We start from the raw sequence: 24,757 nt of genomic DNA on the forward strand, positions 1-24,757 counted from the left end.
AGCTTGCGTTATCTCATCACACAACTTAGCCACATCCACTTTATGTTGTTCCTGGTTGTCTGTGGTTACCTCCACTCCCATCAGAGTCGCCAGATCGTCCAACAGATCTGTTAGGACTTGAGCCGGCGGGCGTGCTAAACCGCCAGTACCCGCTGCTGCACCGGAAGTCATGGCCGTGGCGGCTGTCGAACCGAGAACCGGCTAGGTACCAGCCATGAAGATCGCCACCCTGTTCGGCGGCTCATGTGGGTCCGAAATACTGTCGCCATCGGAACAGCCCCCAAGCCATCCGTCTTGCAGTTGATACATTGAGTTGGTCTCGCCCGTGGATGACTCACCATCAGAGTAGATGGCTGTCTCACCGCCAGACTCAGAGCCTTCCAATTCAGCCCCATGGATGCATCCAATAAAGGCACGCTTCACGGTGGGTTAAACCTGGGTGGGTCGTGCACGGTGAGCCGTCTCGACGATGTCGGTGCAGATGTCCGGCTCAGGGCCCGGTTCGCCGATCCTGCCGATGAAGACGTGGATCCCGCCGAAGGGGACCCGGTACCCGTACTCAATTGAGCCGGCCTCGGGCCCCAGCCTGCATCGTCGATGTAGAGCTTGCCGCGACGACTCTTGGTCATCCGGCCCACAGCGTATCCCTTGATCCCTTCGAAGCTGCCCTTTAAGAACTCGAAACCACCGTGCGCGGGCCCCACTTCCCCTCTCCCTCACGCAGCGTCAGGCGCACGAGAGCAGAGGGCAGGACGGCTCAGCGGCCAAGGCGAAGGGGAGTCAAGGCAAGCTGGCAGGATGGCCGGGCCACACGCGGGACGAGCTGGAGAAGACCAGAACGAGGCGGCGTTGGCGCGGCGGCACAGGCCAGGGCGGGACACGACCACGATAGTAGGAGGACAGCGCGACCGGCTCAAGATGGGCGCCTCCGCAAAAGAAAAAAGGCGGCCGGCGGTTCGGAACGGCGTCTTAAAGGCGAGGCTGCTGAGATAGCAAAACCACCCGGTGTAACGGGGGCGAAGGATGGCCAACGGCGATGTGTCCTGGCGGTTCAAGACGGAGCGCAGCGCAGGCGACTCGAAGATAGCCAACCACAGCAGAGGCAGGCCAGCGAAGGCGAACCACAGTGGCGATGTGAGCCGGTGGAGGCGGAATCGGAGTCCAATCCATATCCGGTTTATCTTTCCAAATCATGATTAGTTTGACTAATTCTATGTCCGTGTCTTCCGGGTCATGGCCACTTCAAAAGCCTCGAGCGCTGGGGACTTGTACCGGCCACCGTCCTCCATTTGTTTGTTGGTGTTTAACGCAGATCGATGAGCAGCACTTGTGGACCTCTCTTTTACAGGTTTTGAGGGATGTGCATCTGCCACCGTTGTAGTTGGTACTGAACACTGTAGCTTGATGTGTCCAGTACTAGTTGAAGACTTGAAGTAATAGTATTTGGGTTGTTGTGCTACTGCTCGAAAAATTCTTGCTGCCTCAGGAAACATACGTGGGCAGCAACAGCCAGTCCGGTCTTGTATCCATCTCGGATTCGGCGACTTGGATAGATGCCTCGGCCTCTGTCCCAAATACGAGTAGCGGCTTTTAGGTCGAATCTGCAATGAAAACTTCCGTTATCTTGGTGACTTGCGGCGGCATACAGACGCATAACCCGAACTCTCGCCTCAACATTGCTCGCACTGCTCAAACCGGCTTTCTTTATGCGGAAATTTGTAAACTTCTCGAACCTTAGAAAAGATCCCTCCAAGAACTCAACACCACCGTGCGCAGGCCCCATAGTGGGCGCCAACTGTCGTGGAAGTGTCACGGCAGATGTCCTCATGGAAGGACTTAGATGTGGAGCCATTGCGACGAGGTTAGCTTAAAGGGTTTAAATGGGACAAAGGACACGAGGAGTTTATACTGGTTCGGCCCCTTGCGGTGAAGGTAAAGGCCTAATCCAGTTTGAACAGGCACCCGTTCAGCACCAGCAGGGTGCGGCGGCGACCATGCTTATCGGAAGAAATGCCTTAAACTATATCTTTTGGAGAACATCCTATGTCATAATAAAAAAGAACAGTTATCGAAACAGAAATGATCAATCAACCTTGGGAAGAGAGCTTTATTGTTTTATCGTGAGAGCATGGTTAATAGTATAACCCACAATGGGATATGTGAAGTTAATAGCCCGCTATTACAATAGTGAGTCATATTTGTATGATATGTCACTAATACGTGGTCCATCTTTTTCTCTCACAAAAGCTGTTGAAACACATGCTACAACCAACTGTAAGTTTATAGTCTGCTTCTTTTCTCTTTCCTTCAACCAGGTAAAAATCTAATATGACATTTCTTATTGTCAGTTTGTATATACTTGCTTTGAGAGAAAATTGCTTTTGGAGGTCGAGCTCCCTGGAGGCCTCCTTTTGGTAAAATTCAAAACTCGTGAAAACTCATATCTTTTACATTTTAACTTTTTTGAAAAAGTACAGATATACTCCCTCCATCCAGAAATACTTGTCGGAGAAATGGATGTATCTAAACGTATTTTAGTTTTAGATACATCCATTTCTTCGACAAGTATTTCCGGACGGAGAGAGTACATGGAGGCATAATGTACATGTGTGTAAATTTTTAGGAGAAAATACATTGAAATGAGAGTTGTGAATTTTTTTAGGGCTTTTCAACACATGCTACTATTCATCCTCAAAGCTTAGAAATATGTCGTTTTTGCACGAGTCGCATTTCAAGGTATTTCATCTTGAATTTTTACACACGTACCCATTTAATCCTTTTATATTGCATAATTTTTTTCATAATCTTGTTTTAATCAAAGTTTGAATTTCAAAATTTTAAGAAATAAAGGGCTTCATGGAGCCCCGTCAACAAAACGCCCCACTCTGCTCTAAGGATACTTTTCTCCTTGCCACGAAAAGAAACACGAGAAGTTTACTACCTCCGCCCTGGCTTATTAGTTCTCTTTGTATTTTGTGCCAAAATTTGACCATATATTTAACTGACAAATGTTAACGCATGTCATAAAAATTATATCGTTGGATTCGTATCTGAACATAGTTTCTAATGATACTATTTTTGCGATGTATTAACATTTTATTAATTAAATTCATGGTCAAAATTTGATAGAGAATACTAAGAAACTAATAAAGGAGAAAGAACGTGACATGCACGCACGCCACACGTTGGTGGCGCCCTCGTACTCATGGTCGGCGACTCAGACCCTGTTTGGTTCATAAGTCCGACAACTTTTTCTAGTCCCAACTAAAAAGTCCCTAGTCCCTAAAAAGTCCCCCTGTTTGTTTCCAGGGACTAAAAAGTTCCTAGTCCCTCCCTAGAGGTTATTAAATGACCATGTTATCCCTAGTATACAGAAAAATAATAAGCAAACAACACCATGGGGCGGCGGGGCAATGGGTGCAAGGAAGGGCATTGTTGAAAAAATCCTAAAAAGTCCAAAAAAGACTCTCCTTAAGAATCTTCTTCATTTAGTCTCAAAAAACATCTTTTTGTGTTTGGTTAAAAAGTTTTTAAGAGAGACTTTTTTTTAGTTCCTACCTCAAAAAGTCTGTGAAAATAAACACCCCCTCCTCAGCAGCTGCGAATGCCAGGAGAAAGACCCAAATCTAAGGGGAACAAAACCCAACTCCAAAGTCCAAAGTGAGTCCAAACACGAGTAGTAGCCAGTGAACCAGAGAAACCTCCGACCCCACCGCCTTCTTCTCCAGTCTTCCCCCTCACCTCACACCCGGAAATTCGGATCAGCACCGAGCAGCAGCACGCTGGCAGTGAGTGGGAGCCTTCCAGTGGAAGGAGTCTTCCAATGGCGGCCACCTCCTCCTCTTTCTTCGCCCCGCCCCCCGCGGCTCTGCTTCGCCACGGCGCTTCTCCCCGTCCTACCGCCGCGGCCTCCCCCTCCTCCTCCTGGCGCTGCCACGGCCGACTCCAGCGCCCGTCTGTTCGAGTCCCCCGCCGCCGTCCAGCGACCCCAGCGGCCGCCCGACCCGTGAGCATCGCTTCTCCTCCTCCTCCTCCTCCTCCTCCTATTCGCTTGAAACGCGTCACCAGAGCTTCTTAGTCATCTTGTTGCTCTCCGTCTACTTGGACAGCCGATTTACGACTCGGGTCAACCCTAGCTGTTCACTGTGTTCAAGATTGACGCGATCGGTGCCGCATCGCAGTTTTTCCTTTGTGGACTTCATTCATATCTCTTGCTATTTTCCTGTGGGGGTGCTGATTTCCTGTCCTGTTCACCGCGTGCTTCGTAGTTGAGGTTTTGCGGCAATGGTGTCTATGGGTGGCCGGCGGTGCCCAGGGGTTGGACTAAAAGGGGGCCGACAAAGGGTTTATGCGCCGCTGGGGCACATGACGATGCTGTGAATCAAGTTGGCGAGGGTGTCGACCACGACGACAACGGAGTCCGTGTTTCCAATGAGGCCCTCCGCGCCACCATCCGTAAGAGCAGAGAGGTGCTGGCGATGCACAGAGATCTACTTGATCAGGTATCCTTTGCATGTCTCGTTTCTCGAATCAAATGCATTTCTTCTTCATGCTCTCATCTGGTGGGTCACTTTTAAAAAATGTTACTACTATTCATTTTTTGAAAAATATTGTTACCCAACATTTCTGTCTGAAGCTCTAATCCAGCTCATGGCATGGTTACAACAGTTAGTGAGACCAAACTGCCTAGTGAATTTTGTTAAGGACATAGCATTATCACATCGCATGACCTTCCTTCATACATAAATGTCTTTTAGGTACATATACGGGATCACTTCTGTTAAAATGATAAATGTGGATATGAACTTCCTAAACTATGTCTTACTTTTAGTCCGTGGATCACCCATTAAGCTCCTCAATTACACTGAAAAATGCTAGACCTCCAAGTTGAACTAATAACTCTTTTAGTCAAAATGGCATACTCTTGTCGTCCGCCATGCCTCCCGGAAGTTGAACTAGTAACTCTTTTTAGCCTGAATTTCGAATGCTAGACCGAACAACATGTGCATTCTAAGCAATAGTTTGTGCACAACTGGAATGGTTACAATTCTGAGGAACATGGTTGTCAGGGGTAGCTGGTGGTAACAGCCTAACAGGGTCTGTGTTACCAATGAATAATTTGCACCACCACCTTTAGAAGGAAATAAGAAAGGATGATCCTAAAATTAAATATGAGGGAAATGCCATGGAATTCATGTATTCTGAAAACCTGGAATAAGACCGACTATATGAAGTGCCAAACCAGCTAATGTTGGTTTTGGAAAAGTAGCAAACCCGCCAACCTTACTTTTTCAGAAGTTGCGCAGAATCTACTGCGCAAGGTGTCAATTTAACACTTGCTGGAATCGGAAACGTGTCTGAATGCATATTGGTTACAGATTGGAATGCACAATATCTTTGTGAATAACCTTGCAGTGTACTTTTTAACTATCCATGCTCATCATTAGCCCATTTCTGGAATTATTAGTGCTCTTACATTTATGTGGGCATGAACGTATGGAATTCACATTACATTATGTATGTCTTACTGTTTATCTACTTGAATTAAAACCATACTATGTGGAGCTCATTCATCCATGGTGTAATTTATAATTTGTGGAATCATCATGGATTGAATTGTAATACACTGCCAGCTTATTCAGATACCAGAAAAGAAGAAGCTCATCTCTATTATTGAGGCCAGCTCCATTCATAATGGGCAAGAGCCATTCAGTGGTAGTCCCTTTTCACGCTCGGATGCAGTTTCAGAGGGCGAAGAGATTGGCTATGATCTTCAGATGTACCTTGACAGGCGTTCACAGAAATCCGAAATTCGTTCAACTCATGGAGAATCTATTAGTGGCCAGCATGAATACTATGGAAGTTTAGAAGGCAAACTTTCCAACGCTGATGTTAATGGATCATATAGCAAGGTCAGCTATGTTCACTATCTGTACAAAACTTTCTCTAGTGCTGCTCCTAACGTATATGAACCACAATCTGTTAATGGTATGGAGCAGGATTATGAAAAGGGACACTCAGTTACTGAGGAAATAAATGACAATTCATCTTCTTCGGCCGCTGTAGATGTTATGAATATCATATTGGTAGCTGCAGAATGTGCTCCTTGGTCGAAAACAGGCAAGAACGATTTAATAAATCTTCATTTTTCAAGCTTTTCTATTTGTAAAATTCCAGATTCAAACTTAGCACCTCTAGGATGGAGAACTGGAGAATGTGGCCCGAACATAATTCTCTTTTGGTTATATTCCCGGCGCCAATTAAGTATTTCTCAGGGGTGTATAATTTCCTTTTTTGTGCAAAATGTTCTGGTTTACATATGGGAGGTTATATATTTTATCCTCTAGTTTCTCACCTTAATATTTCCACGAGTGTTACCTATTCAAGTTATATGTGTGTTCTCATCTGTAGTTACTGGTAACAGCTATAATTGAGGAAGAATAGGAGAAACACGGAGGGTATGTGTGCATGCATACTAAGTTATCCTATTGCTCATCAAGACAACTGCAGTGATACCTGAAGGAACAAGAAGAACACACACACGCACACGCACACCCCCACACCTACTAGCTACTGGCCTACTACTATTTTAAATAGCACATCATAGCGGAAAAGGGGCCGTTGACTCATTGCCACTATTTAATGGCTGCTGTAGTCTTGATAATGTTTTGCCATCGGAGCAGCATCACCTGAGACCTATTCGAATGGATCACTATAGAATCTTTTATTCTTGTCAGGGCCTTACCTACAGTTTGTCGTCTAATCTACAAAATTGGAAGCAAGCTTGGCTACTTTCTGGCTGGCTCTGTCATCTTAGAAAAAATTGCGCTAGTAGGTTGTAGGTACTCCCCGCTTAGTACACCAAGCATTAGGACATGGATTTAACCATAGGAATGAATTTATTTATCATCATGTACTCCCTCCGTTCCTAAATAGATGACTCAACTTTGTACTAACTTTAATACAAAATTAGTACAAAGTTGGGTCATCTATTTTGGAACGGAGGGAGTAGTGTTTAGAAGAGTCACGATTTCTGCAAAACTTTTTCCTTCATAACTAGACGAATTAGATATTTGTTCCTGTCAGGCTGTTGCCCGAAGCATTGGCTGCACTGTCCTCATAGTCGAGTCGGACACGAAAAGAACTAAGTTTCTCAGTCATTGAGTAGGTGTTCACAGAAAGCAAGGCACGGCGGATTTTGTTTGGATGTGATCGACTTGGATGCCCAGCAGATCCTTATATCTGTATAGTCTTTTCCTCTTGGTAAAAGGAGCATGCATGTTGTCACGCCCAATATGCGACCCTATCCTAAAGGAACTCGAAGGTCCCACCAAGGATAGACCCGCATATTGAAACGCTTTTGCAAGGTGGATATCATTACATCAACATTACATAATAGTTGGGAATACATACAAGGCTTACAAATGCCGCAAGGATACATCAATACATCATACCCATGATCAACATCCGACTACGGATGAAACACCAACTACATCCACCCTGCTAGCCCAGGCTGCCGACCTGGAACCTATCCCCTGATCGAAGAAGAAACAGAAGAAGAAGTCCAAAATAAGTAAACATCGCTCTTGCGTCATGATCATTGCAAAGCCTGTACTTGCAATTGGTGTTGTAGTAAACTGTGAGCCACGAGGACTCAGCAATCCCATTACCATGGGTATCAAGACTAGCAAAGCTTTAATGGGTAAGGAAGGGGTAAAGTGGTGAGGTGCAGCAGCGACTAAGCAAGTATGGTGGCTAACATACGTAAATGAGAGCGAGAAGAGAAACAATGGAACGGTCGTGAAACTAGCAATGATCAAGAAGTGATCCTGAGCTCCTACTTACGTCAAACATAACCCAGGAACCGTGTTCACTTCCCGGGCTCCGCCGAGAAGAGACCATCACGGCTACACACGCGGTTGATGCGTTTTAATTAAGGTCAAGTGTCAAGTTCTCTACAACCGGATATTAACAAATTCCCATCTGCCACATAACCACGGGCACGGCTCTCGAAAGTTTATACCCTGCAGGGGTGTCCCAACTTAGCCCATTATAAGCTCTCACGGTCAACGAAGGATATTCCTTCTTCCGGGAAGACCCGATCAGTCTCGGAATCCCGGTTACAAGACATTTCGACAATGGTAAAACAAGACCAGCAAAGCCGCCCGATGTGTCGACAATCCCGATAGGAGTCGCACGTACCTCATTCTCAGGACACACCGGATGAACACTACGTACAACTAAAACCAGCCCTCAAGTTTCCCCGAGGTGGTGCTGCAAGTGGCTCTAGTTTGGACCAACACTCCGAGGAGCACTGGCCCGCGGGGGGGGGGGGGGGGGGGTAAAATAAGATGACCCTCGGGAGAGTGACTCCCTAGGGAAAAGAAATAGGTGAGGCAAATGTAAAACCAAGGTTGGGCCTTGCTGGAGGAGTTTTATTCAAAGCGAACTGTCAAGGGGGTCCCATAAATCACCCAACCGCGTAAGGGACACAATATCAAGGAACATAACACCGGTATGACGGAAACTAGGGCGGCAAGAGTGGAACAAAACACCAGGCATAAGGCCGAGCCTTCCACCCTTTACCAAGTATATAGATGCATTAATTAAATAAGAGATATTGTGATATCCCAACATAAACATAATCCAACATGGAGCAATCTTCATCTTCACCTGCAACTAGCAACGCTATAAGAGGGGCTGAGCAAAGCGGTAACATAGCCAAACAATGGTTTGCTAGGAAGGGTGACAAATGTTAGAGGTTCATGGCAATTTGGGAGGCTTGAAGAGCAAGTGATAGGTGGCGCAGCAAAGCGATAGAACGAAGCAACTAGCATAGCAATGATAGTAATGAGATCCAAGGTGACGGTCATCTTGCCTGAAATCCCGCTAGGAAGAAGAACGAGTCCATGAAGAAGATGAAGCCACGAAGACGAACGAATCCTCACGATCGCAACGACACGGGAACTATCGAGAAGAAGCACAGAACATGGTAAACACACCACACATGAACAAGGCATGATGCTCAATCAAGTATGATGCATGACAAGGCTACATGAAGCTACACATGGCAAGAGATGATGTATACAAGATCAACACATCAAAGCAAGTTTAAATGAGGCCGGAAACAACATATAACAATTCCGGTAAGTCCTCATATACAAATTTCGAAATTGGTCCAGATCTGAATAAACCTTATGTTCAAGTTGTTAAACAGCAAGTTAAAATGCACCAAGATGATCTACACGAAATTCTAGTCAAGTTACATATAAAGTTCATTAGATTCGGAGCTACGGCCTAGAAGATATGAGCAAAACAAGTTAACCATGACATTGATGCAAAATGCATTCAAAATCAAGCAAAGACTCTCAAAACAAGGATGCAACAAGGTAATATGAAACTACATGCAAAACTAAGCAAGTTTGATATAGAGCATGCTCAAAACGGAGCAACGGTGTAACACACACTCCAAACAAGATATAACAACAAACTGTCCAAAACAGCAACTAGGCATCTAGCAAGCATCAAAACAATATGCTACAGCAACTCAACATGAAAACAAAAGGCATGGACATGATGTACAGGTAAAGCATGACAAAACATGAACACTGAGCTATCTCCAAAAATCACTAGAACATGCTCAAAAGGACATGGCAAGATTGCAAATAATAACAGATTCACAGACTTAGCAGAAATCACTGCACATGGCAGAAATAACATCAGGTTGCAAAGTTTAGAGCTATCAAACAACATGCTACAGGAATATATCATAGCAAACAAAGGCATGTCATGAATCTACTAATTGCATAGAACAAAAGTCCCTTACTGATCACGAGCCAAAAAGGCACAGAAGATATGATGGCACCCATGTAAACATAGCAAGTTCCATAACAGATTCAGACTTAGAAGAAAAACAGAGCATGGCAGAAATAACGATAAGTACGCATGTCGGTGAGCTTGAACCACTCACCACAGAGCATAACATGGCATGGCAAGGTAACCAAAAGTAAGATGGCATAAATATGAAGCTAAGCATGGCAATAGCATAGTCATAGGGTACATGGAACACTAGTAACAAACATGGCAAAATTGATTAACATGTAAACAATTTGCCAGGAATATTTTATAGCAAAAGTAGAACAAGATAACAACAAGCTACAACATGCCATAAATGCAAACAAGGCATGGATGGATAGAGCATAACAAGTATAACAAAACACCCTTAGTGAACATCTCCAGATTATGCATAGAACTCATGATGGCAGCAGGTTTACATGGCATCACAACATAACAGACTCAGACTTAGCAGAAATCACTAAGTCACAGAAATCAGCAACATCACGGAGGCTACTTTGCATGCTTGTGCTAGTCATCACATAGATCACAAAAATGCAAGACAAGCACCACTGTAAAGATGGCATGATGTAGTACAAAACTCATGTAAAGCTCATGCTCATAGGATGCACACACAAAATGCAATGAAAAAGACAAATCAGCAAGTTCTGTAAACAGACAGCAGTTAACATCATATAGCACTCTTGCAACGATGATTAGGGCATCAAGATGATCTCAAACAAGCATGGCACAATGGAACAAAATGAAGAGCATCTCATGACGAACATTTTGATATATCATATGCACCAAACGGAGAAACGAGCGAAAAGTTACGGCACGATGAACATGGCATCAGGATGCAAAATTACGGGGACTTAGCAGAATATTACCCTCGCGAAAAGCGGGACGGGACGGAGCGGGACGAAGGGATCCGGGGCGCGGGAGATTGTTTGGTTGCCGGGGCTGGTGGATCTCATCCCGATCCGGGTCAACACCGGCTCCGGCGACCCTACGGCTCCGGTGATCGCCGGAGAGGACGGAGGAGGGCGCGGGAGGTTGCCGGGGAGGTCGGGGACGACCGGGCGGCGCGAGATCCGGCCGGATCCCACCGGATCCGGACCGGAGGGGACCGGCGCGGGGCGGCGGAGCTGCGGCCGGCGAAGTCGAGAGGCGGCGCCGGCGAGGAAGGATGGCGGCGGAGCGGCGCACGGGACGGTGGGGAGGCGGAGTGGACGGCGGCGAGGGTGCGGTCGGGCGGCGGAGGAGGGCGGCACCGGCGGGAGACGAGGCCCGGCGAGGTCGAGAGGCGCGCCGGCGGGGTCGGGCGGCAGTGCACCGGCGGCGGGGTGCTAGGCGGCGGCGCGGGGCGCGGGCACGGCCCCGGGCTGGCGGCGCGGACGGATGGGCCTGCGCGGGCCCGCTACGGGCTCGGCGGGCCACGGCGGCGGGGAAGCCCGAGAGGCGACGTGGCGCGTTGTGAGTGGCTGAGGGAGGCGGCGGACATGTCCGTCGGCGGGGGCGGACACATCCGGCGGCGGGAGGAGGAAGAAGGCTAGGGTTAGGGGTGTTTTCATCCGAGATTTCGGGGGAGAGGGACATATATATAGGTAGAGGGAGCTAGGAGAGTCCAAAAGAGGTGCGGTTTTCGCCTACACGATCGTGATCGAACGACCGAGAGCATGGAGGGGAGTTAGATGTGCTAGATTAGTGGGCTGATTTGGAGGGGTGCTGGGCTGCAAAGAGAAGGGGTTTCGGGCTACGCGGTTAACCATTGGGGCATCAAACGACCTCCAAATGAAACGAAATTTGACGGGCGGTCTGTCGGTGCTATACCAAGGCCACTCGGCAAATCTCGGCCCATTCCGAGAACGTTTTTCTCCCGCTCACAAAACAAGGTCTGAGAGGGGCGACGGGCGCGGCGAGAGTGTCGGATCGCGAAACGGACAACGGGGAAAAGGACCGGATGCAAGTTTTGAAAAGCATGCAGATGAAATGCAGATGATGACAAAAATGCAACACGCAAGCAAACGACATGGCAACAACGACGAATAACTGGCAGACACCTGGCGCATCGGATCCGGGGCGTTACAATGCTGTACCTGGCGCATCAGAAAAGCATCCAACATGTCCGATTGAAATCAACTCCTAAACCAATAACATCACATGCCCACGTTGCTTGCACTTAAGTAGAACTACATTTCAGTTTTCCATCTAATGATGTACCTATTTATTACCCGTTAGTTGAGTTTGAGCTCTGCCTGGGTGGGCTAAGCTGTGCAATAAGTTAATTATGCAGAACATTTTCCATATATGGCAAGTTTGTTGTTGTCATTCTAAAGAGGATTTTTCAGTTATTTGATAGCCCCTTCCACCCCCTCCAAAAAAAAGTTAAAGAAGCTTCATCAAATGATACCATACTCCCAAGTGGTGCCTCATTCTTGAGTTTGGCACCCATCCTGAGCCATAAGTTCCCGATTCATCTCTTGAGCTCCTATGCATGCTTACTTCTCCTACAAGATAAATTCAGAAGTATTTAACAAGTTAGATGGTCCATCCATGCCTTCTGTTGAAATCTATAACTGTCCATGTTTCTCTACTTCACTGAAACCGACTCTGTAAAGGCTTATGAGGTTTTAACATAAATATCTTAAAGGGCTTTCTTTGCAAAAAAAAGGGTCTAGCTTCTGCTAATTGTTAGTACACATTGTTTTGTTTCTATTTTTTGGAGGTAGTACGAAATCTGTGCAGATGTTATCATTAAGCTGAAAATCAGTTTGGTAATCAGAAGAGTGAGCACAAATTTCATTGCTCTATAATATACTCCATCCGTCCCATAATATAAGATGTTATTACAACCAATATATGAGTGTATTGGTTGTAGTGACATCTTACATTATGAGACGGACGGAGTAATAAGTATACATCGCTGCACATGATTTCAAACCTGAAGACACTGCTAATTTTCGTTTCTAATGGCTTGGTAAGGGAGCTGTGACCATGTTTTTAATCTCCTGCAGGTGGACTTGGGGATGTTGCCGGAGCTTTGCCGAAGGCTTTGTCAAAGAGAGGTCATCGTGTCATGGTATGTTTCTATAAGCCGTCTTATGATGATATTGTAAATAGAGACTCAACTAAGCTGCTAACAGTTGGTAAATGCCGCAAGTCAACATGGAAGATAAGCAGATGCTGCTTAATGTTCATGAAGTAGCATATTAATCCAGTAGATGACCTAAAATTCAAAAATTATGTCGCCGAATGACCTAGGTATCATGATGTTTGTGCCTAGTTAAACTTGAATGAATAAATATTTCATGAGTAATCAGTTGTGGCAATCATTTGATTTGGTCTTCAATGTAAAATGAGTCATTAACATAAGAGTAAATTCCATATTTTACCCCTAAGTTTCAGGTTTGTGACAGATTTTACCCCATTTAAGAGAAATTATTCCATTTAACCAAACTCCTGCCAGTTTTTACCCTTATCTTCTAGCGCTTTCACAATTCACATACATATCATTATTTATATGGCGTGCCACGAAGATGATATATATAATATAGGTCACCGCATCGTCGCTATCCTGGTCGCCTTCCTCCCTATCGTTGGGCTATGTGTGTTTACGCAGCTCACAAGTACTTTCCGGCCGTATGCAAGTACACAAGGCAAAGCATGTGCCCAGAAACTTGACCGAGTCTCCCTAGAGGCTGGCTCAAGTACGTAGCAAGACTGGCTAGGCAATGCTAGCTGATTGATTTGTCGCCGGGAAACTCACGGAACACACACGAAGATGTACGCGACATGCGACATGCGGGTTGATGACAATGGAGGGCTGGCCGGCCTCAGTTCAGTCCAGCGATGCGCTGCTCTAGTTGACGACAGTGGTAGCGGGAAGAAGCCGGGGCGGTGGTTGGGGGCGCCTTACTCTGTACTGTGTGCGGGGGCCATGCCGTGCCGACGCAGGGCACATGGGCCGCAGCAGGCGGCCATGTTCAGTTTGTGGTCGGCGAGACAAGGCTAAACGTCTTATATTTGTTTACAGAGGGAGTATATGGCATGCCACATATTTAGTGATATATGAGTTCGACTTGTCAGAACTCAATTTTTTTAAAGGGTTAAACACTAGCAGCAGCATGGTTAAATGGAGTAAAATGGAAGATTTTAATCTTAAACGGGGTAAATTCTGTCAAAAATATCAAACTTAGGCGTAAAAAATGGAATTAACTCTTAACAAAAAGAATGATGTATTCAAATAATTATGGCACATCTAGCATCACTTGTACACTATACCCTTCCCCCCTGAGGCATGCATTAGCTTGGAATTAACTCTTAACAAAAAGAATGATGTATTCAAATAATTATGGCACATCTAGCATCACTTGTATACTATACCCTTCCCCCCTGAGGCATGGATTAGCTTGAAGCACTAGCAAGCTGCACAACACAACTTGTTGGCATGTGTCAAAATGTACTGCAGCTTAGATGGCCTAAATGCCGAGTCAGTACAGAGTGGCTGTTTCAGTTGCACTGAAAAGAGATCATGTAAACCAACAGTGGGTAGCAGGTAAGGAATTAACTCAAATAGGGTAATGTAATTGGAATACATCCCTCTTTGTGTGCACGGGGGTTTATTCCTAATACATTTATTGTGGTTATGGGGTAACATAACCAAACAATTGGTCATGTATCCCTTCACAGTAAGCAAGCATGATATGAAATAAAGACCTTTCAACCAAACACCACCTAATTTTACATTTTCTGAGCGTCTCGATCCCCTTATAAACTACCGTCCTGTCAATTACATTTGAAGTATGTTAATACTCTTTTTCTTGGACATGCGTGGAAACCATTTCATTGGACATGAGATGGATACAAGGTCTCTTGGGCCAGCCTGCACGCAGGCAGGGGCCGGATGTCCGGGCTCAGGACGGACTGTCTGGGGTGCAAACCGGACTGTCTGGGGTGCAAGCCGGACATCCGGGCGCTGAAGCAGGTGCGAGGCCGGGCTGGCTGGGTGAAGGGCACGCTCCAGGTGCCGGACGTCCGGGTTGACGGCCGAGGCTTCTGATGCCAAGCCAGTCGTCCGGGCTGAGGCCGGACAGCTATCCAGGTGATCCTTTCGTCCGGGTTTAGCCCGGACATTGGGGTAGCAATCCGGTCGTCCGGCTGCAAAGCAGGGGCAGCATTCTCTTCTTTTTCTTGCTCCTCTTCAGCGATGGCTTGGCCTTGTTCCCTTGCTTCTCCATGGTCGCGTCCTTGGTACATAGGGTCTCCGGTTGAGGTAGTAGCCATGTCTCATATGAATGTAAAGGTAGTTCAAAGAGGAGCGAGTTCACCTCAGTTTCAATGGCACGTGCGCGTGCTCTAGTCATCGGTCCACTTGGCACTTGGGGTGTTGGTGTAGGGTCCATGGTGATGTCCATGGGTTGCTCTGCACCAACACGCCCATGCGTTCGGTGCCGGTACTGTGCCATGTCGTGCGCCTTGAGGGGCCCACACGCGCCATGCTCCACATGCCCGCGCCCCTAACCCACACACGCCTGTGTAACCACAAGGGTTGTCTCTGATACCATTTTGTAACACCACCCTTGGGCTGGTAGTCATTACTCCCGGCTATCATTAGGCTCAGGATTACCCCCACAGACCAACACGAGTCTTGCCGACACATTTTGTCCTCACTCGTGCGCGCCCCGGGAAACTTCCGAGTCGGTCATCCATCCCCATATTGCTCTCAGCCAAGCACGCTTAACCAGAAGGTTCTTAGGAGATGAGCTTCCAGAAAAGAAGATGCATCTTGTTACAAGAGGGCTCTTGTCTCATGCCGCCACATTGGAGGGCTCCACGGGCTACCATAACGGCGCCTCCAAGGAGAACGACGCTGTGGCGCCGCCGTCGCCGCTCAGTTTCGCTAGCCATCATCACCAATGGCTGTGGCTGGGCAAGGATTTCACCCTGGCTCTTGATCGCCAACCACAAAAGACCACCAACGCCACCATGTCCATCGGGGAGGGAGCAGGTGAGTGGGTCAGGGCAGAGAAAGCAGCTTGCTGAAGTTGTCCACCGTCGTAGAGAAGGGATTAGTACACGATCACTCTTAAGGGCAGGGGAGTTACCTGCAGCACCACCAACTGGCCCGCTGCTGCCTGCCACCTTCAGCTTGCTGCCTGCGGCTGTCAGGCCGAAGAGGTGCCCGGCAGCATGGGGGCAAGACGCCGGCCAGATCTGATGGAGCAGTGGCCACACAGATCTGGGCCACCTGTTGATCCCCGCTGGATGCTCCGCCGGGCAGCCCCGTTGGCACAGTCGACCACCCACCAAGGAGACGCAGGACAGGACCACAGTGACACGACACAGCCAGGATACGGTGACCAAAGGATGTGGGGAAAGGCCCTGCTACGGGTTGGTACCGTCTCGCAAGTCACATTCGACGGCTGAGCCGCTTGATCGCGGGGTGGAAGTACTTGAATGCTAAATAGACTACCTTTCAGTTGCACCTTTGGTAACTTGTTTACATGTATACATTTACAGGCGATAGTACCAATGTATGGGAACTATGAAGGACCTCACCAAATAGGAGAACCAAAGAGGTACCAGGTCGCAGGGCAGGTGCTTTCCCCTCTTGTTCGTAATAGCTTTATCTTGTGATAATAATAGTTCCTTTTGAAAACACGTTCTTTGTACAGGATATGGAGGTAAAATATCATCATGCATACATAGATGGCGTGGATTTTGTGTTTATCGACAATCCTATCTTCCACAATGTTGAGAGTGAAATTTATGGTGGAGACCGAACAGTAAGTAATGTAATATTCTGCTTACTATACTAAATTGCATATTTGCAAAAGCTGAGATGATATTTATGTTGTAGCAGCCAGTTGTCTTCTTCTCTTTGCCTTTTGGGGTTGCTTATTATTGAGACGAGTAGGCCAATTTTTTTCTGCAGGATATCTTGAAACGAATGATCTTATTGTGCAAAGCAGCTGTAGAGGTAAATTCTCTTGCGACTAAGCCATTTCTCTCTCCAGGCACGGACAATCCATAAGAACATGTACATTTATTTCTTGGAAATAAGTACACAAACACTTAACATGTACATTAACATTGTTTTGCTCTGCTTTTTCTATGATTGGCATCTTTCTTCCTCAATATGCTAATAGAAAACGTAATGACCTTGATCTAGGCTCCATGGTGTGTTCCATGTGGTGGTTTTTGCTACGGTGATGGAAATCTTGTATTCATTGCAAATGACTGGCACACTGCATTACTGCCTGTTTATTTGAAGGCTTATTATCGTGACAATGGTTTCATGATATATGCCCGCTCTGTCCTTGTGATACACAATATAGCACATCAGGTAACGTTTCTTCCCCTTAATCTCACCTTTTATCTGATATGTATTTCAGTATTTGTCCCACACTTTTGCTATGTATTCCGTGGATTTTACATGGAAATGAGCATTCCGTGGATGTCATCAAGATGGGCATGGTTTCTGGAATGCTGTTACGAGCTTTAATTTTGCAAATTCACAAACAATATATACATAGTTATTCAATAATGGAGAAATTTAAAAAATAGTCACTCATATAGCAAAACATGTACATCCTATCCTCACAAGGATCCAGAAAAGACGTCTTTTACTGGAGAGCACAACATATCAGTTAGTGTACATTGTCTTCATATAAGTAGTTCTTTACAGCCACAGTTACAGATGACAACAACAGTATCAGTTAGCTTATGTTGTCATTATAATTTCTTCTGTTTCCAGCCTTGGGTAGTTCTATAATGTAAATTTGTAATCCTAGTCTGTTTGTTGCTTTGGTGTAACAATTGTTCTCTATCAAACATATGACCCATCAAGATGAGTTAACTTTAATTTCTGTTCCAGGGCCGTGGCCCCTTGGATGATTTCAGTTACCTGGATTTGCCCAGTAACTACATGGACCTTTTCAAACATCACGACCCATTTGGAGGTGATCATCTAAACATATTTGCTGCTGGAATTAAAGCTGCGGACCGTTTACTTACTGTTAGCCATGGTTATGCATGGGAGCTCAAAACGCCTGAAGGTGGTTGGGGCCTTCATGGGATCATTAATGAAAGTGATTGGAAATTCCAAGGCATTGTAAATGGTATCGATACCACTGATTGGAATCCTAGGTGTGATGTCCACCTGAAATTGGATGGATACAGCAACTATTCTCTGGAAACTGTTGAAACAGGTAAAGCACAGTGTAAAGCGGCATTGCAGAAAGAACTTGGTCTCCCGGTTCGTGGGGATGTTCCTGTGATTGCTTTCATCGGACGGCTAGACAATCAAAAAGGCGTAGACCTGATAGCAGAAGCAATGCCATGGATAGCTGGTCAAGATGTACAGGTAATACTGCTGGGTACCGGGAGGCAAGACCTCGAAGACACATTGAGGAGGCTTGAAAGCCAGCACTACGACAGAGTTAGGGGGTGGGTTGGTTTCTCTGTCAGGTTGGCTCATCGTATGACCGCAGGAGCTGATATACTGTTGATGCCGTCAAGGTTCGAGCCTTGCGGGTTGAACCAGCTCTATGCAATGATGTATGGGACCGTGCCCGTGGTGCATGCGGTGGGTGGCCTTCGAGACACTGTCCAGCACTACAATCCATATGAGGAGGTTGGGCTTGGTTGGACTTTTGAAAATGCGGAAGCAAACAGGATGATCGATGCGCTGGGGCACTGCCTGAACACGTACAGGAACTACAAGTCTAGCTGGGAGGGACTCCGGAGGAGAGGGATGATGCAGGACCTGAGCTGGGACACTGCTGCTAAACGCTATGAGGAGGTTCTTGTTGCTGCCAAGTATCAGTGGTGACTGGGGAATGGATCCACGAGCCTACTGATGGTTGTCATTCACAGACTGGAAGACACTCTTGTGTGTTTGCCCAGTGTCCTAAGTAGAGCATGTTGGTTGAAACTGGAAGACGAAATCTTTCCTGTCAGAGCCCAAGTCATTCTCAGCAATGCAACTGTTAGCCTACTTCCTAGGCGAAAGCTGCTGAAGAGGTGTTTCTTTGGAGGAGGTTTAAGCGGCACATAGAAGATTCAGCGGACAGCGGACAAACATCCTCCCTTTTGAAGGAATTGCAAACATGGTGCATTTCTGAAGCAGCCTCTGTTCCCACAGGATGAGCTCAGTTACATGCTTTATTTAGCTCACTAGTATTTAGCTCAGTAGAGTACCTACCAGCTAGCTCGGGAATCATTGCTTGGTTTATTTGATTGATTGATAGCTGGGCTGTACATCCCGTCTAGGAGTTTGCTGCTGGGTTGGTCATTTCTTAGAGCAAAGTCATGTAGATAGACAGTTGTAGCATGAGGTTACCTGGCTTTGAGCGTTCCATGTAATTAGTACGTAGTGCTATATTAGTTTTTCGTTTATTCACCCCTTCCCGTTGGTCTGCTTTATACCATGCTTGAGTCTGTAATAATGCCGATCAGGGTCAGGGTCAGGGTCAGCCGGTGGCTTGCGTCCCGGGACATGCATGTTTCAGTCGAGGGATGTCCGTCCAATCGGCACATGGAGCGATGGTGCGTGTTGGCAAGCCCGTGGGAGATGCGATGCCGGAGAAGAAGTGGTCCAGAACAGGATACAAGGTATCACCACCACCAGAGTGCTTCACCTGACAAGTTCCTTCTCTTCTGTGAAAGGGTTTCTTCCTCCCCCGCCTCCAGGACACGGCAGCTCACGTGTGCAACCATATAAATGTAGGCGTAGGCACGTAGCCTCTGCAACCAAGTAGTGCATACTCGCCAGCTACATTTCTCAGCGACGCAACAAGTTATTCAAGAGAAATCAGTCATGGCCGCCACCGCTGCCATCGCCGGCCGCGCGTACGAGGACTTCGTGCCGCCGCACAACATGGTCACCGAGCCGGCGACCCACACCCTCTCCGTCGATCTCACCGCCGCAGGCACGCACCGCACCCCCGTACCTCTTCTTTGCTGAGTTCTTGGGCCGCATCGCATGAGTTGTATATGCCGGGATCAGCTTGTGTTGATTTAGTTATGAGGTGCCGGTTGCAGGGTACAAGAAGGAGCACATCAGGGTGCAGCTGGTCCGCAGCCACGGGCTAGTGGTTGTGCGCGGCGAGCGCGCCGTCGCGGGCAACCGCTGGAGCCGCTTCCGCCTGGAGTTCGGCGTGCCCGGCGGCTGCGACCTCAAGGGCATCCACGCGAGGTTCGAGGGCGGCGTCGTGCGGGTCACCATGCCCGGGCTAAGGACCGCCGCGGTCGGCGACGTCTCCGGCAAGCAGGTGCCCCCGGCGGCCAAGGCTGATGCTTCCGGCGTTCGAGCAGGAGATAAGGAAGATGAGAACGTGCAGAAACAGCCGGCGGAGGAGCGCGGGGCCGACGAGGTGAAAGATAGTGGCCGCCTTGATCAAGGACAAGGTACCCCTGCCGACGGCGTCCGGGGAGTGGAGTCGCCGGCGACGGCGTCAGGCCGCGGATACAGCTACCTCCCTGAACGGAGAAAGCTTGTGACCACCGTGGTTGGCGCGGTGCTCGTCCTGTTTAGCCTTGGCATCTACGTCAGGTACAGCTTCGGCCCATGAGCCGAGGCAAGGGGTGTTGACTACTCGACGTCAGATGAGCGATGAGCCTAAACGATTTGGCGCCAAAACGTTGTGCAAGTGCGATAGTGCTAAGCGATGCTCGGGTTGACTCAATTGTATCCTAAACCTAAACTACAGCTGCTTAAGATTCATGAATCATGACGGCTTCGTTAATCTGGTACCAACATGTACAACTTTTATTTCATTCTCTCTCTCTCTCTCTCTCTCTCTCTCTCTCTCTCTCTCTCTCTCTCTCTCTCGTATAAATCCTCTGCTCTAGTATAAATCAAATCATCTGCTCTACTGAGAATATTCGAAACATAAATATAAGCACGCCTACAACAAATCCTCTGCTCTAGTATAAATCAAATCCTGCACCACAATACAATATTCCAAACATAAATAAGAATCGGAATCATTTCTCCTTGTTGGCTATTTACAAATTTACAACCCTCAAATCACCATCATAATTCTGCTTTGAGGTTCAAAGTAGAGTTCAAAAGCAAACACCTGAACAAATTATTTGTCCTTTTTAGGGAAGACAATTTATTTTTCAGAATAAACCTAATGGCAACACGGGCGGCCCATTTCTTTCGATGATTCTGGCACTCGCAGTAACGAAAGCCCGCATTTCTTCTTGTGACGCGATGGCGTTCCCGCGCTTCCGCCCTCCGCCGGTGCAGGCTATCCTCGGCGTCGGCGGTTTCTCCGCGGTGCCCCGCCTCAGCCGCCTGGAGATCTCGCGCAGCTAGCCGCCTACACCGCCGCCCTTCGTCTCCTCCTGCTTCCCCGGCGAGCGCGCGCGGGCGTTGCTGGTATTGGAGCCCCGCGGCAGCTTGCTGACGAAGCACGGCGGCTGATGAGACGTTCTGAACCCGAGCCGATCCCCGACAGAGGAGGGGGCAGTTGAGGAAGCGGGGCTGGAGGTGCCCGACACGGATGCATCGCCGGCTGGCGGCGGCCGCCGGTTCTTTCGCTGTCGGTGCCCCTTCCGGTTCTCCGTGGACGGCGATGCCGAAACCACGTCGCCCTTGGGCGCGGCCTTCTTCTTCTTGCCGCCGAGCGCGCCGAAGCACTTGGGCGAGGCGGACCGGCTGCGCTGAAGAGGCACCGTCTGCAGCCCGACCCCGTCGCCGAGCGAGGAGGTCGACGAGGACGCGGAGGGGGAGGAGCCTGCCGACGACGACACGGCCGCCGCCTGTGCGCCCACGCTCGACGCCCGCGGCGGCGACGACGAGTTTTCGTGCTCGTGACCGACGGCCGCCGACGCGTCGAGCGCCATCGTCGCACACACGGCGCAGGGGAGCAACCACGCTACGGCGGTTGATCTGGAACGTCTGAATCGCGCGGGCCGAGTTTGGGTGGAATGGATTATGGATGACTCGATGATGTAGCCACTGTGCATGGGGCACCGTCATACTCATATGTGTGCGCACATTTACAGATTGCGCTGAGAGAGACACGGCGGCCATTACGGCTGCACTCGTGCGTCTTCCCCCAAATGCCATCCGGCCTTTGCCAAAATCATGGTTAATTTGTGGCGATCTTTAGTTGCTTCCATGTTTAGTCATGTTTTATTTACGAAAAGAATCCAGATCTACTATCAAATTTCATTGGAAGTACAAAACACCTCAAAACATGTAACAAAATTACATCAAGATTTCGAGAACATCGAATGACCAGTACAATAGCCAGAACGAGGTGCCGACGCGCCGCAGTCATCGCTCCTCTACCAGAGTTGGTTTGACCTCGTCGGTGACAACCAAAAAGTCTTCGTGCAGGTCCCCTAAGGACCATCTCCCTGGAACCGTAGTCATCGACGTCGAACCCTTGAATAGTTCTAAAGCACATGACACCAAATCTCGTCACACGATGAGAAACCTTAACCTCATCGCCCAAGGAGACGACAATAATCTATGTGTAAGACAATAGGTTTTGGGGGAACGGGCGCAACCCTCTAGGGGTGGCCTATCACATATATATAATGAGGTGATATACAACGTTACAGTATACACGTGTAAATACGGAGGCAACATAGTCTAACACCCTCCCTCAATCTTAGCCACTTCCTAAAGAATCGAGAAGGATAAGATTGCGTCGGCAAGCCTCAAACTGTGGTAGAGGCAATGGTTTGGTGAAGATGTCTGCAAGTTGATCCTTGGAAGAGATGAACTTGATTTGTAGTTGCTTCTGAGAGACTCGTTCACGCACAAAGTGATAGTCAACTTCAATGTGTTCCGTTCGAGCATGGAATATCGGATTTGCAGAGAGGTATGTAGCACCGATGTTATCACACCAAAAAACAGGAGACTGTGGTTGGGATATACCTAATTCCCGAAGCAAAGACTGTACCCAGATAATCTCCAAAGTGGCATTGGCCACAGCCTTAGACTCAGCTTCAGTACTGCTACATGAGACAGTGGCCTGTTTTCGAGCACTCCAGGCGATCAGATTAGAGCCAAAGAACACAGCATAGCCCCCCGTAGATCGCCTGTCATCTGGATTGCCAGCCCAATCCACATCAGAATATGCTGAGAGACATCCAGAGGAGGTCGGTCGAATATGCAAGCCATGAGACACCGTGAATCGAATGTAGCGCAAGATACGCTTAACAACAGACCTGTAACGCCCGGATAATCAAGCTACAGTAATTCCACGCTAATGGTGCCACGTCACCACAATTACTGTTGCTAATCTACCGTTAGGTCAAACCGTTTGAAAATTCGAATTCAAATTAATGTCAAAAATAAAAGTTTTTCAAACTTTAAAACAAAAATGTTCGGGAGGTGCCATATTTTGCATAAGTAAATATGGTGTAATAAACACATTTTTATAAAATGCCTAGATAATTTAAAATGATTTAAAGCAGAAAAGAAAATAAATAAAAAGAAAAGAAAATACAAAAGAGAAAAAAAAGAAAGAAAGGAAAAGACCCCCCCACACTGGGCTACGGCCCAGCCAGCAGCCCAACTGGGCCACCAGGCCAGCCCACCCACTCCCTTATCCCCACCCAGTGAGACCCCGAACCCACCCACCACCGACACTCCCCCCCACGAAATATCTCCCCCCTCTCCCCCGATTGGATCGGGATCGAGGAGGAGGCCGCCGCTCGCTACCTCCACACCGACGCCGCCTCGCCCTCGCCGGTCTGCCTCCTCCGTCGCCGGTCGTCTCCGTCCTCCTCCTCGCCCCCCGTTGCCCTGGACCCTACTCCCCGCCGTGAGCCGCCGCCTTTTCTCTCCTCCTCTCCCCCTGTCCCCGTGCGCACGCACGCACATGCGCCGGCCGCGCCCGCGCCACTGTGCTCACCTCGCCGCGGACCTCGCGCCGCCGTTGCTACGCCCGGCCACCGCGCCCCTGCTCAGGCCTGCTCCGCAACGCCCAACACGCCCCCCCTGTCGCGCCCGCCGTCGACCCTGGCCCCTGCACCGCGCTCCTCCCCTCTCTCGCTGCGGCTATCCCCGTCGCCGCTCCTGCGGCTGGCCGCCGCGCTCGACGGCGCCCCACGCTGCGCGGCCTCGCTCCGCTGCTCTGCTCCTCTGCAGACCGGCGTCTGGCCGCGTCGTCTGCGCCCACCGCGGCCTCGCCCTCCTGGCCTCGCGCGGCCCCGCTCCCGCGCCGTTGCGCCCTGCTGGTCCCGCCCCGCTCTCCCTCGACGACTCCCTGCGCCTGCCCCGCCCAGCGGCCGTGGCCGGCCGGTGCGCCGCGCCGCCGAGCGCGCCCCCAACCCAGGCACCCCGCCGGCCGTCGCCCCGCGCCTGTTCGCCGGTGCCCCGGCCCTCCTCGCACCGGCGATCTGGGCGAACGCCCAGTCGGGCGCCGCAACGCCCGACCCGCCCCGTTAGTGCCCAGCGCCCGATAGGCCCCTAGGCCACTGGCCAAATGGCCCCATGGCCGAGAGAACGTTTTAATAAAAAAAGAAAATGATTTAAAATATATATTAATAAAAATAAATAAATAAATAAATAATAAAGATAATTAATTAACTTAATTAATCCTGTTAATATTAACTAATTAAGATTAATTAACTTAATAACTAATTAACCTAATTAACTACTGTTAATTAGCTAACAGCCCCTGACAGGTGGGACCCACCTGTCAGGTTGACCAGGTCAACGGTCAACGTTGACTGCTGACGTCATGCTGATGCATTAATTAAATTTCGAATTAAATTAATTTATTAAATTCTAAAAATGATTTAAATCTTTAAAATTTAATATAAAATAAACCGTAGCTCGGATGGAAACACTTTGTACATGAAAGTTGCTCAGAACGACGAGACGAATCCGAATACGTAGTCCGTTTGTCAGCCACACGTTCCTAGCATAGCGAGCATGGAACTTTCC

At 48.4% G+C, this 24,757-nt stretch overlaps 2 protein-coding genes across 6 annotated transcripts; both read left to right on the forward strand.

The window, feature by feature from the left end:
• Positions 1–3,649: 3,649 nt before the first annotated feature.
• LOC109733324 (soluble starch synthase 2-1, chloroplastic/amyloplastic) lies at positions 3,650–19,240 on the forward strand. Of its 5 annotated transcripts, none has more exons than XM_020292514.4 (10): positions 3,652–4,006; positions 4,269–4,502; positions 5,634–5,912; positions 6,000–6,120; positions 12,852–12,916; positions 16,357–16,434; positions 16,512–16,631; positions 16,772–16,816; positions 17,009–17,182; positions 17,714–19,240. In XM_020292514.4, the coding sequence occupies exons 1-10, from the start codon at positions 3,824–3,826 to the stop codon at positions 18,668–18,670; spliced, it is 2,256 nt and encodes a 751-aa protein (XP_020148103.1). In that variant the 5' UTR covers positions 3,652–3,823; the 3' UTR covers positions 18,671–19,240. The 5 variants fall into 5 exon arrangements, with proteins under 5 accessions (XP_020148102.1, XP_020148103.1, XP_073366799.1 ...); XM_073510698.1 differs by having other exon boundaries at positions 16,512–16,622; XM_020292515.4 differs by having other exon boundaries at positions 5,643–5,912.
• A 232-nt stretch (positions 19,241–19,472) lies between these two features.
• Positions 19,473–20,585, forward strand: LOC109733325 (uncharacterized). Its single transcript, XM_020292518.3, has 2 exons — positions 19,473–19,769; positions 19,882–20,585. Exons 1-2 carry the CDS (start codon positions 19,658–19,660, stop codon positions 20,409–20,411), a joined length of 642 nt encoding a protein of 213 aa, XP_020148107.1. The 5' UTR covers positions 19,473–19,657; the 3' UTR covers positions 20,412–20,585.
• Positions 20,586–24,757: the final 4,172 nt, after the last annotated feature.

Source organism: Aegilops tauschii, chromosome 1 (assembly GCF_002575655.3).
Source record: "Aegilops tauschii subsp. strangulata cultivar AL8/78 chromosome 1, Aet v6.0, whole genome shotgun sequence".
Lineage (NCBI taxonomy): Eukaryota > Viridiplantae > Streptophyta > Magnoliopsida > Poales > Poaceae > Aegilops > Aegilops tauschii.